Here is a 15,607-nt window from a genome sequence, read left to right as displayed (position 1 = left end):
TGGCAATAGAAAAGACACACGGGGTGCTCTGGGATTACGGAGTGGGGTGTGCTAGGGCTCAGGGCAGGAAGGGGTCCATTTCCCAAAGCGAGTAGCTTAGCCTGGGTTGTAGATAGGACCCTCTTTCCCTGAGCAAAGTCTTGGCTTGGGAGGTAAGGACAGCCACATCTCACCCTGACAGTCCGTAAGGGAGCAGATGAAGGCTCCACCTTGACAGGTGCTAAGGAGACAGAAGCAACTGCTCAGAGGCCCCTTGTCCCTCCTCCCCACCCCATTCTCAACAACCCTGCCCTCCACCCAGGCTCCAGGACCTCACCAGTGTGTGCAGTTCCGAGTGAGCACAGTCCCTGAGGGCAGCTCCCGGGCCTGCTCTTCCAAGGGTAGGGTGAGGCCCCAGGGTAGGGAAAACTGGGTGCAGGGACAGGCCTCAGGGGGAATGCACGTGCCGTTGTATAGCAGCTGAGGCAGATAGCTTCAGTTACACTTGGATCTGGCCCCATGTCTCCCCAACTGCATCTCCCTCCACCCCTGACCCCACACCCCTACAGAAACCAGAACTCAGAGGCCAGACTCACCTGTCCCCCAGGGCAGCCACAGCCAAGCTGGCAGGGTTCCCGCACACAGATGGTGCCAGGCCACAAGTGGGAGCAAAGGCTCGGGCACATAGTGGCACAGGTACTGAGCACCTGCCCAGGTGGGCACTCTGAGAAACACACATACGCAGTGAGAAAGGTACTTGCAGGTTACAGAGGGTCTATTCTACCCACTGCAAGGGCCAGCAAAGATGGAAGAGTGTGTAAATGCATTATCCTTAATAATAGGAATAGATGAGAATGAAGATTTTCAACTTAAAGGGTCAGCAAATATCTTCAACAAAATTATAGACGAAAACTTCCCAAACCTAAAGAAAGAGATGCCCATGAATATACAAGAAGCCTACAGAACTCCAAAAAGACTGGACCAGAAAAGAATTATCCTTAATATAAGTATAAAGGATGAATTAATAAGGAAGCTATTTTTTCTTTACCTTATGCTATTCCCCAATAATCACACAAAAGAAATAAGATTTATTCAAAACTGCACCTCAATAGCCAAGCAATTATCTACCTTGATCTCCTGCGCTAATCTGGCTCCCTCCCAGGCCCATCCCATGACACTTGCATATTATTATTGACCTGACCCTTTGAACCCCTTCTTCATGGTTCCAGTTCTCCCCATCCTCTTGCTCCGCCCCATCTCCCTCTCTCTTTCCTCTGCTGGCGGACATCCCACCCTATTCACTATTCTGCCCAGCCATTGGTTGATCAGCGTTTATTGACAAGGCAGAGAATACACAGCAAGAACTGTTTACACAAATTTGAGAGAGGAGATTCTTGGTATAAGCATTACAATGCCATGTCGATTGAAACAAGATATGAAGGCAGAGAAATCAGCATGCGAGTAGCCCAAGGGTAAACTTTACCCAGGGTACAAACCATTCTGCCTACAGGCTGTACTCTGCTGTACAACCCCAGACCCAGGCACTCACCAGGACAGGCTTGCAGGTTACACTCTTGCCATTGCTGCAGATCCAGAGCCTGGCATGGTTCACGATCAGGATGTTCCTCACAACTCCTGTGGCGCACCATGGTGCCCTTACCACAGACAGCTGAGCACTCACTCCAAGCTGACCAAGGTCCCAGGACTGGACACTCAAGGTGTGGACACATCAGGGTCCCATTGATGCATGTGCTGTGGACAATGTGCACACCCAAGGGCTCAGTATCCAAGTTGTGACAAACAGCTTTCATTCCCCAGCATTGCCCATGGCCTTGACCTGCCCCCATGTCACCCATCCAAAGCCCTTATAGCCTGGCTTAGCAGCATGGCAGCATACCAATTATGGCAGTCCAGCTGGACCACCTGTGTGGGGGCCAGCTCCCACGAGGCATTGGCACTGGGCAGGCCACAGCGGCAAGAGGAGATGGGGACACAGTGTCCATCCTGCACTAGCTGACCAGGGGGACATCGGCAGCCTGTGAGAGGCAAGCAAGATTCACTGCTTTAAAAAGACGTGAAAGTGTGGAAGGGCAATTTACTGTTAAGGAGGAAAGGGGTCAGGAGGAAAGATGGAAGAATGAAGAAAAGGAATGGTGAGGAAAGGGGGAAGTACGGTGTGTACGTTACGAAGATGTGACCCATTATCTTGTACAAAATTAATACATGCTAATAAAAAGGTTATAAAATCCTGCATTTGAGCAAGGTTTACATAATGGGTCCCTTCAGCAGCTAGACTGGATCCAAAGCTGCTCTCACCCTCTGGCCATGCGCGGGAGACATCTCTGTGCCCTATACAGCACATTGTTTTGAGACAGGATCTTGCTATGTAACCTAGGCTGGCCTTAAATTCAAAATGTATCCCAGGCTCAAACTCATAGCAATCTTCATGTCCCAGGCTCTCAAATGACACACAATTACAGATGTGTGTCACCACAGCGGGCAACCCAGCAGGCTTTGATGGAGCCACTAGGAGGGACTCAGAGTGGTTGCTGGAAGGACTTACTTTCTTGCCCTGTCATGATCAATAGCCTGACCTTTTCCTTACCCTACCTGTGCTCCTATGGTGAACAGGTTCTGGGCAATGGCAATGCAGATTCCCCAGGCCAGATACCTGGGCTGCAGGGTCCCTGTAAACACTGAACACCATCCCAGAGGTCAGCACAGCTGCGAGGACACTGGTTGGCACAGTCAAGGGTAAACACCGTGTCCCTGGTCTCACAACTCTCTCCTGTCCAGAAGTAAAAGTGTGAACTGGGGACACTCTTGCCCACCCCACCCCCAGCAGACCCTCTCTTCCACTCTAAACCACCAGAGCAGGGGATTGGTGCAATCCCCCTCAGGGGCCATTTCCAATGTTCCAGTCTCCATACCCTTGGGATGCTGGGATACTGGTTACCTGGGCAAGATCCCATATTGCAGCTTTCTGTTTGAGCCCATGGTCCAGGGCATTCTCCCGCAGAGGTGTCTCTTGCCACTCTCCAGCGCAGCTTGAATCCTCCACTGCAGGGCATTTGGCAGGGGCTCCAAGGTCCCCAAGGTCCCCATTGGCACGTGTCTGGGAAGGGAAAATTACAATGGAAATCAGTGGCTCAGGCCTCACCTGCCTCAGGCAGTGCCTCACCCGCAGGCGTTGTCTCCTCCCCTTAGAAAAATGCCCCAACACCCTTCACAACCCTTTTGTTGTTGTTTTTGTTTTCCCCAACTGCTACTGTTACTCCACCAAGTCTCACATCCAGTCTGCCCTGGAGGCAAGCAAAAAGGAGGCTTAGCAGGTTGTCTCACTCCTAACAATGAAATGAACCTGTGACTAGCCCCATCAAGACGACCCCCTGCTGCTAGGCCAACCCATCCTGTCTACTGGCCTGCATCCCTCATTTACCATTGCAGGCTCCGGGGTCAGGGCAGAGGCGTTGCTGGCTGAGAGGCACAGTACAAAGAGCAGGATCTCCTGCCCAGGGCCTCCTCGTCTCAGGGTCCAAGCAGAGGCGGTGCCGGTACTGCTCTGAAGCCAGCAGAGTGACTGAGGGTGGAGGGAGGTCTGATGTGTTCAGAGGCCAGTGCCCCTCCAGGGCAGTCCTGGAGGCAGGGGCTAGGGCACTTTGGGGCAGGCAGGGCCCACAAGGTGACCACTCTGACCATCCAGTCAGAGGCAGAAGACCTAGAAGGGCAAAGGATTTGTGCTGACCTCAGGAAATCTTCAACCCAGAAAGCCCAGTGGGCAGGCAGGAAGAGCTCAGGGTCACGATCAATAGGAAAGACTAAGAAAGGTGTCAGGGCAGGACAGGGTACTATTTGTCTAGGATTGTCCTGGCCTTAGCAATGCAAGCTCCATGTCCTGAAGTCCCCCAGCCCTGGGCTAACAGGGACAGGTCTCCTAAGGCCAGGATTACCTTCGCACCCTTGGCTGGAACACTGCAGCTCTCCCCTCCGGCAGACGCTGTAGGAGGAACACATCAGCATGGGCTTTTGGAAATAGGGATCTGCTGAACTATGTATGGCTCATCAGCCTGAAAGCTGGGTGCTCTGGTGTAAGATGAAAGAGCTTAAAGCTGGGCATCTTGGGTCACTTGCTCTCAGGTTGGCTTCTGTGGGTTGGGTGCCCTTGCCCCCAACCCCTTCTACCCCTCTTTCCCCTGTGGGTTGGGTGCCCTTGCCCCCAACACCTTCTACCCCTCTTTCCCCTGTTACTCACCATTCCTTACAGCCCAGCTGCAAGCGGTCCCCAGGGGCCAGGGTCACCCTAGCTCCCTCGCCTGAGATATGCCAGCAGTTACACTGCTCTGGGAGAATGCAGCTTCCAGCCTGCTCCAGCAGGCCCTGTGCAGAAGGAAAAATCAGGACATCTTGGGGCTGCGAAGGGACCACTGTCACCTACGTGCCCTGTACCATGCTGGCTTCTTGCAGTGCACTTATGTGTGGTGACAAGGTGGGGAGATGTTCCCAGCATAGAAGCAACGTGCTCCCTACTGGAAAACACCCTAGAGAGGGGAGCAGGGAGGGGAGGTTGCGGGGAGGGGGGTGTTGGGCAGAACACTCCCTTCTTGAGTGTCTCACCATCTTCTAGAACTCACCTTGGGGCAGTAGCAGCCAGGCTGGCAAGGTGGTAAGTCCTGGCAAAGACGATGGTTCAGATGTGTGGCACAGAGCCCAGCACAGGGGGAGCCACAAGACTGGAACTCAAATGGAGGTGGGCAGCTGTCCTCTGGAAGGACAGGGAGGAATGGTGGTGGAGAGACAGCCCGCCGGGCACCATTTCCCACAAAACAGAGCAGATCAACATGATCCCGGTGACACCTTTGAGAGGTGATAGACACTGCAAGGCTGTCCTTCTGCTGCCTGTCCAGGCTATTGTCCCTGACTTTCCCCTGCATAGCTCATGTGCCCCAGGAGGAATCAGGATGATTGGGCCCCAAGATCCAGGAAGCTACAAAGAGGAGGGACTGTGGGAGTCAGAATTATGGTGGCTACTCCAGGGTGGGACACAAAGGGACAAGATGAGGGACAGCTTCAACAGAAGCCAGATGAGATAACCTGTCTCTAAGGGGTTAAAACAAGGTGATAAAAGCACAGCTGTCAAGTGGGGAATCACAGTGAGGAAGGCAGCTGGCAGGTGGGACAGGGCAAGTGTGACTCTGTTCTCAGGGCAAGGGGCAGTGCAAACCCTGGGCATTTGTACTGAGCCTCTTCCCACTCGGCTCCTTGACCTCTCATTCCCGACCTTACCTGAGCAGTTGCCAATGGTACAAGGCCTGAAGTGGCCATCCAGACGGGTGCAAGGGGTGCCCTCTCCAGCCTGGCCAGGTGCTGGCACCTGATGTCGGTAACGCTGCTGCACCAGGACCTTACAGGAGCAGCGTGTCCAGCTGCTCCAGTCGCCCCACGTGCAGTCGTCTAGAGATGGGCAGGGATGGAGGCTGGGGGTCCCACATCCTCCCCTGTGCCCACACCCTCCCTCCCTTAGCTGGAAAAGGGAAAGAGGAAGTCAAGGCAGGCTAAGAGTACTCCACAAAGGGCTCTGAAGGGAATGATGTAAGTTGTTGTGAAGTAGAAATAGGGACATTTCAGAGAGAGAATCTGGCCTGGGCAAACCTTTATTCCCTGAATTTTCCAAGGAAGAAAAGCAGGGGAACAACTCACCCTGACAGGGCCCTGAGTAGCAGGCCTGGGTGTCCAGGCCTAAGAATGTGTCATTACACTTGGAGTCCTCTTTGGTCAGTAGACAGGGACAGGATCCAGAGCGGGAGGCCAGACCTGTGCCACAGCTGCGGGAACAGGGTCCCCATGGTCCCCAGGAGCACCTTTCTAGCTTCTGCAGGCACAACTGCTGCCCACAGTGCCGGGTCTGGGTGTCTGGGCCCTCGCAAGATAGGCTCCCATGCGGAGGGGCTGACACCGTGCAGGATCGAGTGCGGACCTGGCTTCCCCCTCCGCAAGAGACAGAACAGTAGGACCAGGAGGACCACAATGTCCAGCCTCTGGGCACTGTAAGAGGGCAAGGAGAGGTGAGAGTAGTGAGGTGGGGGGTAGTGAGGACTGGGATCCTTGTAGCACAGATGGTAGCACTGGGGAAGGGGGGAGGACGTAGAAGAGACAAGACATAAGGGGACAGGATGAAACCCAAACCTGCACAATCAGTGTCTTTGCAGATCGCTCCCTCCGGGGTGCAGGAGCTAGAAAAGAGCCTGGATTCAGGGTCTTGCTGTCCAGTAGGACAGTGGGTCACCCTTTCCTGGACCGTGCTTACCACTGCTGGCATTCTCCATGCAGCCAGTTGTCCCCCAGCTCATGGAGGTGGGCTTCATGTAGGCACAGGGGTGGGCAGGGGACCTCAGGGCAAGGCTGGCTCTGTGACTGCTCCTTCTGACACTCCAGGGCCCACGAGCCTGACGTGGAGGACCTGGGCAGGGCCAGGGGCAAAGGCGGGGATGAGGTGGCAGATAATGCATGCCCTACATAATCCTTCTGGCTTCAGGGTGAGCATGAGGGTGGCTAAGAAAAGGCCTAGGTGACCAGCACAAACTGGGCCAGACACAGGATGGAGCAAATTCATTGATGAAACCAAGAAGCACCCAGAATTCTGCCAGAGAGGACATGCCAGGCAGGAGACCCTTGTCACCCAGGCTCATACCTAAAGCGACTCTGTTGCCCTTGAGGTCCACAGGAGTGACTGCAGGAACTCCAGGCAGACCAGTGACTCCAGGCACAGTGGGCAGGAGGTGAGCAAAGCTGAGCAGTGCAGGAGAGTTGCCCAGCCTGACAGGAACAGTTGTTGCAGGCATCCTGGTGCTGGCTCCCTGGGGCCCAGCTGCGGCCCTGGGCATCTGTGCATTCACAGTGTCCAACTGGCACACAGCCTCCATCCTGCTCCAGAAACCCTGTGGGGAGGCAACAGATGGATGTTGGTGCCTAGACCATACCTGCCTTCGCACTGAGCTACCCTGAGGTGCCAGAAAGATCTCTAGCATGTTACCTTCAGAGCAGCGACAGCCCAACTGGCAGGCCTGGTCCTCCTGACACATGCCTCCCTCCTGCAGGTCTGAGCAGCTGTAGGGGCAGTGGTTGGCACAGCTCACCATCTCCATGCCCGCTGGGCAGCCTTCCTCTGTAGGGGACAAACCCAGTGTTAAGCTCCCTGCGGTGGTTTGAATAGGAATAGCCTCCTAGACTCATGTGTTTGAAAGCTTGGCCCATGGAGAGTGGCAGTATTAGGAAGTGTGGCCTTGGTGAAGTAGGTGTGGCTTTTTTGGAGGAAATGCATCACTGTGGGGAGTGGGCTTTGAGATCTCCTATGCTCATCTCCACCCAGTGTTGAATCCAGTCCCCTTCTGCTGCCTGTGAATCAAGATGTAGAATTCTCAGCTCCTCCGGCACCAAGTCTGCCTGGTAGCTGCCATGTTTCCCACCATGATGATAATGGATTAAATCTCTAAAATTGTAAGCCAGCCCCAATTAAATGTTTTCCTGTATAAGAGTTGCTGTAGTCATGGGGTCTCTTCACAACAATAAAAACCCAAACTAAGATAACCTCTCTCTCCTTCCTATCAGGACTCCTAGAGGCTCCAGGATCCATTCCCCCTCCCCGTTCCCCCATATTGGTATGAACTGAAACATGGGAGGCTTGGCAGAGCCCTGGAGTTGTTTTCTAAGTGCACAGTAAGTTCTCAGAACCTACTGTTCTAGCTGGTCATCCAGTTCGTGTTCATGAAGCTAGACTACATCTGTACCTCTCAGAAGCCAACATTCTCACCTAATGGCTCATGGCCCTGGTCTGAAATATGAGGCAGGGTGCAGTATGAACGGGGATCTCCTGACAAATGGGTCTGGGAATGACTAAGCCCCTTAGGGCTGGGAGCATTGGAAGGAAGGGTTGAAGCTAAAAGAGGAGTGGGGAAGAAGGAGAGGGAGGGGAGGGCTCAAGTATAGTCTCTGGCTCAGTTTACCACATATGCCCTTGATACCACACTGCAAGCTCTCAGAAACCTGGGCTAAGTGGTTCTCCAGTAGTTAATAGGGCAGACAAGGCTGGGATGATGTAGTAGGGATGAGCCAGGTAGGTGATAGATCTTTGCATTCCGCCCTTAGCCACAAAGGACCCAGATACACATAGGATATTCCAACCCGGTACCAAGATCCAGCCATCCCTCCCCTGAACATCTCTGTTTTCCTTAGTAGCCCACAAAATAACAGCCTGCTTCCTTCTCCATCCCATGGGTATAGTGGAAATGAAGTTAGTAGTGGGGGTGGAGAGAGCTTTGCAGAATTTAGCTCAATAGGCAGGAAGTAGCTGTCACCACTGCAGTACCACAGGGCATGGGATTGCAGGGCCGGACATGGTGCCTCTCCCCAACACAGGATGTTCCCCCATTCTTGGGTGGTGGGCTTGAGCAGCTTCTGCTCCTCAAAGATCGACCTCCTCCACAGCTGCGATCACACCAGGACCAGGGACTCCAGTGGGACCAGCCCCCAGGCACTGGTGAAAAGAGAATGGTTCTATCAGGGCTTAGCACAGGCAGAGGGCCCCACATGAGCCTGGAGATGACTGGCATGTGCAAGGCATCAGAGCTTCGCAGGGGCAGGGGCGGGGGCGGGGGCGGGGGCGGGGGCGGAGGCGGGGGCGGGGGCGGGGGCAGGGGCAGGGGAAGGGGCAGGGAGGAGCCTGAAGCAGGCTTTGTCCTTAGCTCCCCTCACCTGGACAAGCACGAAGGTTGCAGAAGCGGCGCTCTTGGTACGCAGTCAGGATGTCAGGGCACCAGTGTCCACCAGGCCCAGGGGGGTGATATGCTCTTAGGCGACGCTGCTGGCCCACACCACAGCTTCGGGAGCAAGGCTCCCATGGGGCCCAGGACGTCCAGAAACAGTTCCCTGACCCACAGCCAGGGCCAGGGCACGGGAGCAGCGCTGATGGTGAGAAAGGTCCGGAGCTACCAGAACCTATCCCAGGCTCTCCCCTCCCCCAGCTCAGGTTTCTTCCCCTTGACCAGCTGTGATCTCATCCACACCCAGGGCTCCTGTTCTGTATCTGATTCTGGCGGGTGTGTGGTTTTGGCAACTGGGCCTGCGTATCCTGTGTGTCTTGTCCTCATAGAGGACAGAAATCTCTGACTCAGGGGCTGCTGAGGGATGGGGAACAACCCCACAGACAGTACACACACACACACACACACACACACACACACACGCGGCGCGGATGGACGGACGGACGGACGGATGGATGGACCAAGGAGCCTGCTAGACTTGGCAGAGCTCAGAGCAGCTGCTAGGGCTAACAGTGAGTGAACAAGAGGTCTAGAGTCAGACACTGATGAGATTGGATTAGATTAGATCAGATTGTTAGGTTGTTCTAGGGGATGGATGTTGGGCTCTAGGTGTGGGTTTAGATCAGTTGTTTGAAGGCTGTGATTAGGGCCCCAGAGCCATACCTGCACATGAGGGCAGGTTGCACGGACGTTCCTGTGAGGAGTCCCCTACTGTACAGTTAGCCAAACAGAGGCGTGTGCGGCTGCGCCACGCCGGGTGAGCAGGGTCTGTGCAACTGTGGGAACACGGAGACCATGGAGACCACGGGCCCCAGCCACCTGTGGGAAGGAGGAATAGAGGAAAGAGAAAGTATATTTCCAAGTAGCCAAGGCTCTCTAACCCTTCCAGGATGTAGGATGGGGAGGGAGGAGACCCAAAGACAGGCCATACTGTTGAGGTGCAGGGAGACCCGGGCTACCTGCAAGGCCTGTCACCGGCTCCACTGTGGACCCTGCAGTTCCTGTGTAAAGGAAACCTTGCTCAGAACTGTTTCTGGGACTCCAATGCACCCTCCCAGCAGCACACAGAACACATGCTAAGATCTCCAGAAGTGCTGGTTGGAGACCCAAACAAAAATTTAGAGCTATTGGACAAAAGGAAGGAAACGCCAGAGATACCAGCAGGATAAAGACAAGCTGGGCCATACCTGGCCAGACAGGTGGTACATATTTCCCTTACCAGGGCATTCTGGGCTGAAGCAGTATTCCAGGTCCTGAAGCGGCCCACGGCAGCTCAGTCCACCAGGCGCAAGTGTGGGAAGCACACATTGGCGGGTTCGGGTGCGGGTACCCAACCCACCACAGGAGCGGGAACAAAGGCTCCACATGCCCCAGGGACCAAAGCTGCCATGCACTCTGGAGCATTCCACCATAGAGCAAGACAGCTTCCCATGAACACAGGAGCTGGGGACAGAACAAAGTGGCCAAGGAGGCCCAGCCAGGCTAGAGGACAGAGCTCAGGGTTCCCTGTCCTCATGCTCTAATCCCTCGTTTAGCCCCTCCCCCACGTTTTAGCCCAGTCCCCACCTTGCTGGTTCCCCTACCAGTTTCCACAGTCTGTTTGAAGCATCTGGCCTGGGAGCAGCTCAACTCCAGGTCCAAGGGGCTTGCCCTCATCTCCCAGAAGGGTTGGATAGGATCCGAGGGCAGCGCTAGCCAACCCCAGCTCCTGCAGCAGCAGGACTGTCAACACACAGGGGCACTCCTGGGTGGGAGAACAGAAGGAGATAGTGACATCTCCCAGGAGGCTTCCTACTGGGCATCTGTGTACAGCTTCTGATGAGACTCGGGGAAAGAGAGGGAATGGTAGCAGGAGGGAGGACCTCTGCCTCAGGAGACATTTCCCAGTACACATAGGACTGAAGGTCTGTAGGCTGTGAGCCAGCCTAAGAGTCAGCCATCTTTCTCTACAGACAGCTAGAGTGACACAGGCAGACACTGGCAGAGGCTCCAAGACTCAGAGAGACAAAGAATCCTGCCAGTCATCAGAGGACTCTGGCTGTCTCAGTGTGAGACCAACACTGGTGTTCAACGTCCTCCTGACCTTGGAGCAGCCCTTTCTCCATCAGGCATAGTGTCATAATCTCAAGGAAATGGGGCCAGAAAACATCAGGATATGGCTGGCAGAGGCCACCAGAATTAGGTGTGGACTCCCAGAGCCTATCTGTTGGAGTCAACAGAATAGAGGGAACACCTGCCTGCCTTCTGTCCCCACAGCTGGAGGCAAGGATCTGGGACCAGCTAGGATGAAGGTGTGGGGGGTCTTTCCCCCACAATGACCTGGCAGGGAAGAGAGAGGCAGTGAAGATCCACAGTCCCCGACACAGAGGGCAGGGATGCTGGTCCACGTGCCATGCACAATTATGGGAGCCCAGGAGTAATGGCCTCTCAGGTTTGAGTGCTACTTAAGGTCCCATGACAAAGGGGACTGTCTAAGAGGCCAGAGATACCTTGGGGGTAGGGAGCTGCCAGATGCCAGGGACAGTGGGCACAGCCTCAGGTTCCTGGCCAGCCAAGTTCTCACCTGGACACAGGCCACGTGATGCTGAAAGGTGCCCTCTGGACAGTGACACCCCTCCTTACAGCGCTCAGAGAAGCAGGCCACCTGTCCGGTGACATGAGCACAGGAGAAGGGGCACCCATCACTGGGCTGGCATTCCCGGTATAGTCGACCTGCTGGGCAGCCTGTCTCTGAAACAACACTGGAGTCAGAGCCCTGTCTGATCCCAGCCTCACTACCTACCTCTGTGCCCACCATCTCTATAGCCTGAAAGTCATAGTGTCCACCCTCTTGGCAGTATCCCTTCCCCAGAAGCTCCCCCAGGATCTGCCTGTCTCCTCCTTTACTTGCTCATAACTAATAAGGGAAGAGAATGATGGGGACAGAAAGAGGATTCTACAGGCACTCAGAGTCAGGCTCAAGGGACCTGACAGGACTCAAGGCTAAAGGATCACTGGGTAGAGGAAGGCTGGGCTCACCTCTGCAGACATGGATGTGACAAATTCGGCTCTGCTGAGCCAGTCCAGGGCAGGGGGGTCGGGCACATTGCCTGGACCGTAGCTGCTCCCCTCCCCCACAGGAAACACTGCATTTCTCCCAGGGCCCCCAGGAACTCCATATCCCAGGACCAGGGCAGCTGGGCACCTCATGGCATTGCAGGATACCTGCCACACAGGTGCTGGGGACAAGAAAAGGGGTTTCAGCAACACAGCCTGGTCCACGTCCCTGAAGGCACCATTGTCCGGCTCCGTGGCTCACTCCCAACCCACTTACCAGTTGTCACAGGGCCCAGTCACTACCTCTCCAGGTTCTAGACTCTCCCAGGAGCTGAGTGTGGACCCTACTGACCGGCTTCGGTTCTCAGGGATCCCTGAAGGGTGAAGACAGCACAACAACCTCGCCTTGCCCCTCATCCAACACTCCTACATTCTAGAACCCATTCCAACATTGCACATGTCCTGAAGGAAGGAGAGGCAAACTCTCTAACCTGGACTAGCTCAGGGTATGGGAAATGTAGGGCTTCCAGTTCCCAGCCTATAGCCTGGGCCTGGGCCCCATGGGTAGAGATGCAGAACCAGGCAGAGTGATACTGAACTCAATGGGCTGTTGGCAGAAGTGGGTGGGTGGCTGGGATGAGGGGAAGGGACTCACCCATGGCTCTAGGCTGGAAGTGGCAGTGACAGTCAACTGGAAACACACAGAGCCCATCCTGGGAAAGCTGGCCTGGGGGACACCCACAGCCAGACTGACAGCCTGCTGAGCCTGGCTGGCATGTACTGCCAAGGGACAGATCCTGGCAGGAATGAGGACATGGCTGCCCACAGGGTAAGAGATCCTGGCCCCCTCCACAATCTAGGAAGAACGTCAAAGAGTTAGTGTTAAGGAGCTATCCCTAGAGGTAAGAGCCTCTTACTATGCCTACACTGGCCCTGCCCTGACACCTCACCCAGAACCATGGGCAAGTACCTCGAGGCTGCCCTTTGAACAATTCTATGTATAGTGGTAGTCAGAGTGAGAGGCAACATGTCTCTAGATCTATAAAGGACTCTTCTCTTCCTTACCCCACCCCCAAAGCCTTCACCTGTACACAGGGTGGAGCTGTTCCGACAAGGGCGACTCTGCTGATAGCCCCCAAGACAAGGTTTGCCTCCGTCAGAGATGGGAGGATGGCTGCACACCCGGCTTCGATAGGACTGCCCCAGGCATGCGTCACAGGAAGACCATGGCCCCCAAGGGCTCCAGGCTCCATCCACTGCACCAAGAAGACAGAATCATCTATCTTGGAAAACCCAGGAGGCCTTAGGTCATCAGGGTCAGAACATACATTTGGAGCTTCTGGGACAGGGTCACAGCCCTTGTAAACATCACACCTGGGCATGCAGTGGCATTAGGGCAGGCCTCCATTTGATGCTGTACTCCTGTTCCCCCTGACTCCTCAGGACATGGAGAACCCCCATGCTGGGGAGCAGGGCAGACACAGGCCCTGGAGCGGGTCCTTGTTTGGCCCCTGCAGGGCTGGGAGCATGCTGTCCACTTGGACCACGGACACCAGTCTCCAGACACTGTGAACAGAAGGGTAGGCATTGGACATAGTTGATATACTCGTGAAATTACTCTCCCTACGCGCCTACTCCCCTCCCCACCCCGCAAGCTAGTGCATACCTTGGCAGGGCAGGTCTGTGCAGTTAAGCCTCCCCTCCATGCAGGTGCTGGAAGAGCAGAGGCAGAGGAAAAGATGACAGCTCAGAATGGTCTCGGCCACCACGAGCTCATCTGGCTTCTGCTTCCTTCCTCTCCATCTTTGTACCTTCGTGGTGTAGTCTACTCCCTTCTTCCTAGTCTCTTATGCTTCAGTAGTCTACCTGTCCTGCCAGCTAGCTTTCTGGGATAGCAACAACAGGTGTTCTGTGTTTGGTAATGACTGTAGGTGACTTGCAGGTAAATGAAGGCAGGCAGCAGGAATAAATGGCCTGTCTGTTGCTTGTTCTCACCTCCTTCTGCCTCAGTTTCCCCTCCTATTAGATGTGTGTCACGGGGCCTGCTCTACATCTTCTCCAGTGAAGGGGGTACCTAGGGTACCACTGTCTGAGCCCCCAGGGCTTAGATGCACAGACACCAGGCAAACTATTCTTGTCAGCATGCCGCCTCCTGCCCCAGGAATAGAGCATGGCCTCTCTCACCAGTGGTTACAACCATCTGGCCTCATCAGCTGAGTGCCTGCATGGTGGCGCTTTCCAGTCAGCAGGTCCAGGCAGCTGCAGTAACTGGGCTTCACACAGATGGCCCCATCAGCACTCAGTACCTTGCCCAGGGGACAGTAGCAGCCTGGTTGGCAGCGCCACACACAGTGCTGGAGGGATGGACAGAGAGCAAGCAGGAGTTTAGTCAGCAGGAAACAGCCTGCGGCCTGCGGTGGGGAGTTAGGAAGAATCCCAGACCAAGTTGGATGGGTGGGTGTGATGGTTAATCCTGATTGCTAACTTGATTTAGAATCACCATGGAAACCAAACCACACCCTAAATGTGAGTGGTAGCACTACATGTGAGGGGGTCCTGGACTGCCCTCAGTGCCTCTATGCCTCCTGCAAAGCCATGGGCTTCCCCTGCTAACAAGGCACCTGAAAAAGCCTTTCCTTTCCAAACCTACTTTTGTCGGCATCTTGTCCCTGCCACGAGTAAGGAGCACTGTGAGATGAAGGGTGCTCAGAGAGGGAGAAAAGCAAAACTTTGCAACTAACTACCTTCTCTTTTAAGACCTGATGAAGGGCAGGAAGGGAGCCAGCTCGCCAGAGTCCCCTGCCTCTGAGAAGGGGAGAGTGAGGAGCAGGCCTACAGGTTAACCCCTCAGCTCCCACGGAATGTATCTGAAAGCTGGGGCCAGGAGATAGGAAACCCCAGTTCCCAGGGGTTGCAGACTCAGTGTGGGGTCTGCACTGATTGCCTGGGAACTGTGGCACGCCCAGACCTCCCCAGCACTTAGAGAGCAGGATGGCAAGGGAGGCTGCTGTGTGGGAACGAGCTGGGAACAGGCCTCGTTCAGGATGGCCTGCAGCGACTGACTGTGCCATTCTAGGTGAACTCTCTTGCACCCCTCCTTCCTCCCCCATCGCCTCTCTGGAGCCATCCCTGGCCCCCAGTACATATATATGGCTCAGGCCTCAAAGCACCATTTTCATCTTCTGAGCTCTTATTATGTTCAATCTTTAATCCATGTCTATCTTCCTCCCCCCAGAATGTGGGATCACAGATTCAGAGACCTTGTCTGTGTTTCCCTTCATCTGTGTCTACAGTGTCTGCGTAGGTGTTCCTAAACACAACACACACACACACATACACACACACACACACACTTTGTACACCAAAATGTTTATGGCACTTAAGATGATAGAGTGAGATGATTTCCCCCTCCCACATGTTTATGCTGTGTTTGCAATGGCATTTTAATTTAGAAACATTGGCTGTACCAAAGCCAAGGGCTGCTGGATGAGGCTGGCTCTCTCATCAGCAAGACGGAGCGAGCCTACAATGTTGTAAATTAAAATCCAGGGCCTCACCCATCCCCACCAGGATGTCTGCCCCATTTCTCTCTGCATGAGACCATGAGCCCAAGGCCATACTCTTGGTTCCCACAGATGTTTCTCTGGACAGCCAAAGGTCAGGTGGCAGTATCAAGGGGGACCAGACTCACCACAAGGTCATCACAGGAGCGGGGACAAGGAGGGCCACAGGGGCTGTACTCTGCCCCTTCCATGGCACTGCAGTTGGTCACTGGG

At 54.8% G+C, this 15,607-nt stretch overlaps 1 protein-coding gene across 18 annotated transcripts in view; it reads right to left on the bottom strand.

Annotated features, from left to right (window-relative positions):
- Sspo (SCO-spondin) overlaps positions 1-15,607 on the bottom strand; it is a 55,033-nt gene that overhangs the window by 4,424 nt on the left and 35,002 nt on the right. For 11 of the 18 annotated variants that reach the window (XM_017321577.1, XM_006506069.3, XM_017321580.2 and 8 more), the window contains 32 exons: positions 15,523-15,602; positions 14,016-14,185; positions 13,498-13,544; positions 13,206-13,397; positions 12,917-13,087; positions 12,487-12,687; positions 12,109-12,205; positions 11,814-12,013; positions 11,359-11,525; positions 10,379-10,539; positions 10,015-10,238; positions 9,755-9,796; positions 9,459-9,614; positions 8,728-8,937; positions 8,342-8,509; positions 7,010-7,141; positions 6,668-6,914; positions 6,284-6,436; positions 6,163-6,209; positions 5,677-6,021; positions 5,263-5,430; positions 4,611-4,741; positions 4,232-4,356; positions 3,930-3,976; positions 3,419-3,697; positions 2,936-3,094; positions 2,651-2,767; positions 1,877-2,015; positions 1,529-1,731; positions 576-703; positions 317-459; positions 174-220 (listed from right to left, as the gene is read on the bottom strand). In XM_017321577.1, the coding sequence (XP_017177066.1) occupies positions 174-220; positions 317-459; positions 576-703; positions 1,529-1,731; positions 1,877-2,015; positions 2,651-2,767; positions 2,936-3,094; positions 3,419-3,697; positions 3,930-3,976; positions 4,232-4,356; positions 4,611-4,741; positions 5,263-5,430; positions 5,677-6,021; positions 6,163-6,209; positions 6,284-6,436; positions 6,668-6,914; positions 7,010-7,141; positions 8,342-8,509; positions 8,728-8,937; positions 9,459-9,614; positions 9,755-9,796; positions 10,015-10,238; positions 10,379-10,539; positions 11,359-11,525; positions 11,814-12,013; positions 12,109-12,205; positions 12,487-12,687; positions 12,917-13,087; positions 13,206-13,397; positions 13,498-13,544; positions 14,016-14,185; positions 15,523-15,602 (4,896 nt within the window). Of the gene's footprint in view, positions 1-173; positions 221-316; positions 460-575; positions 704-1,528; positions 1,732-1,876; positions 2,016-2,650; positions 2,768-2,935; positions 3,095-3,418; positions 3,698-3,929; positions 3,977-4,231; positions 4,357-4,610; positions 4,742-5,262; positions 5,431-5,676; positions 6,022-6,162; positions 6,210-6,283; positions 6,437-6,667; positions 6,915-7,009; positions 7,142-8,341; positions 8,510-8,727; positions 8,938-9,458; positions 9,615-9,754; positions 9,797-10,014; positions 10,239-10,378; positions 10,540-11,358; positions 11,526-11,813; positions 12,014-12,108; positions 12,206-12,486; positions 12,688-12,916; positions 13,088-13,205; positions 13,398-13,497; positions 13,545-14,015; positions 14,186-15,522; positions 15,603-15,607 lie in introns of those variants that run through there. The other 7 variants (XR_001785128.2, XR_003956195.1, XM_017321578.1 and 4 more) reach the window with 5 other exon arrangements.

This window comes from Mus musculus, chromosome 6, assembly GCF_000001635.26.
Source record: "Mus musculus strain C57BL/6J chromosome 6, GRCm38.p6 C57BL/6J".
Taxonomy (NCBI): Eukaryota; Metazoa; Chordata; class Mammalia; order Rodentia; family Muridae; genus Mus; species Mus musculus.
This window is presented reverse-complemented; position numbering and strand designations above follow the sequence as displayed.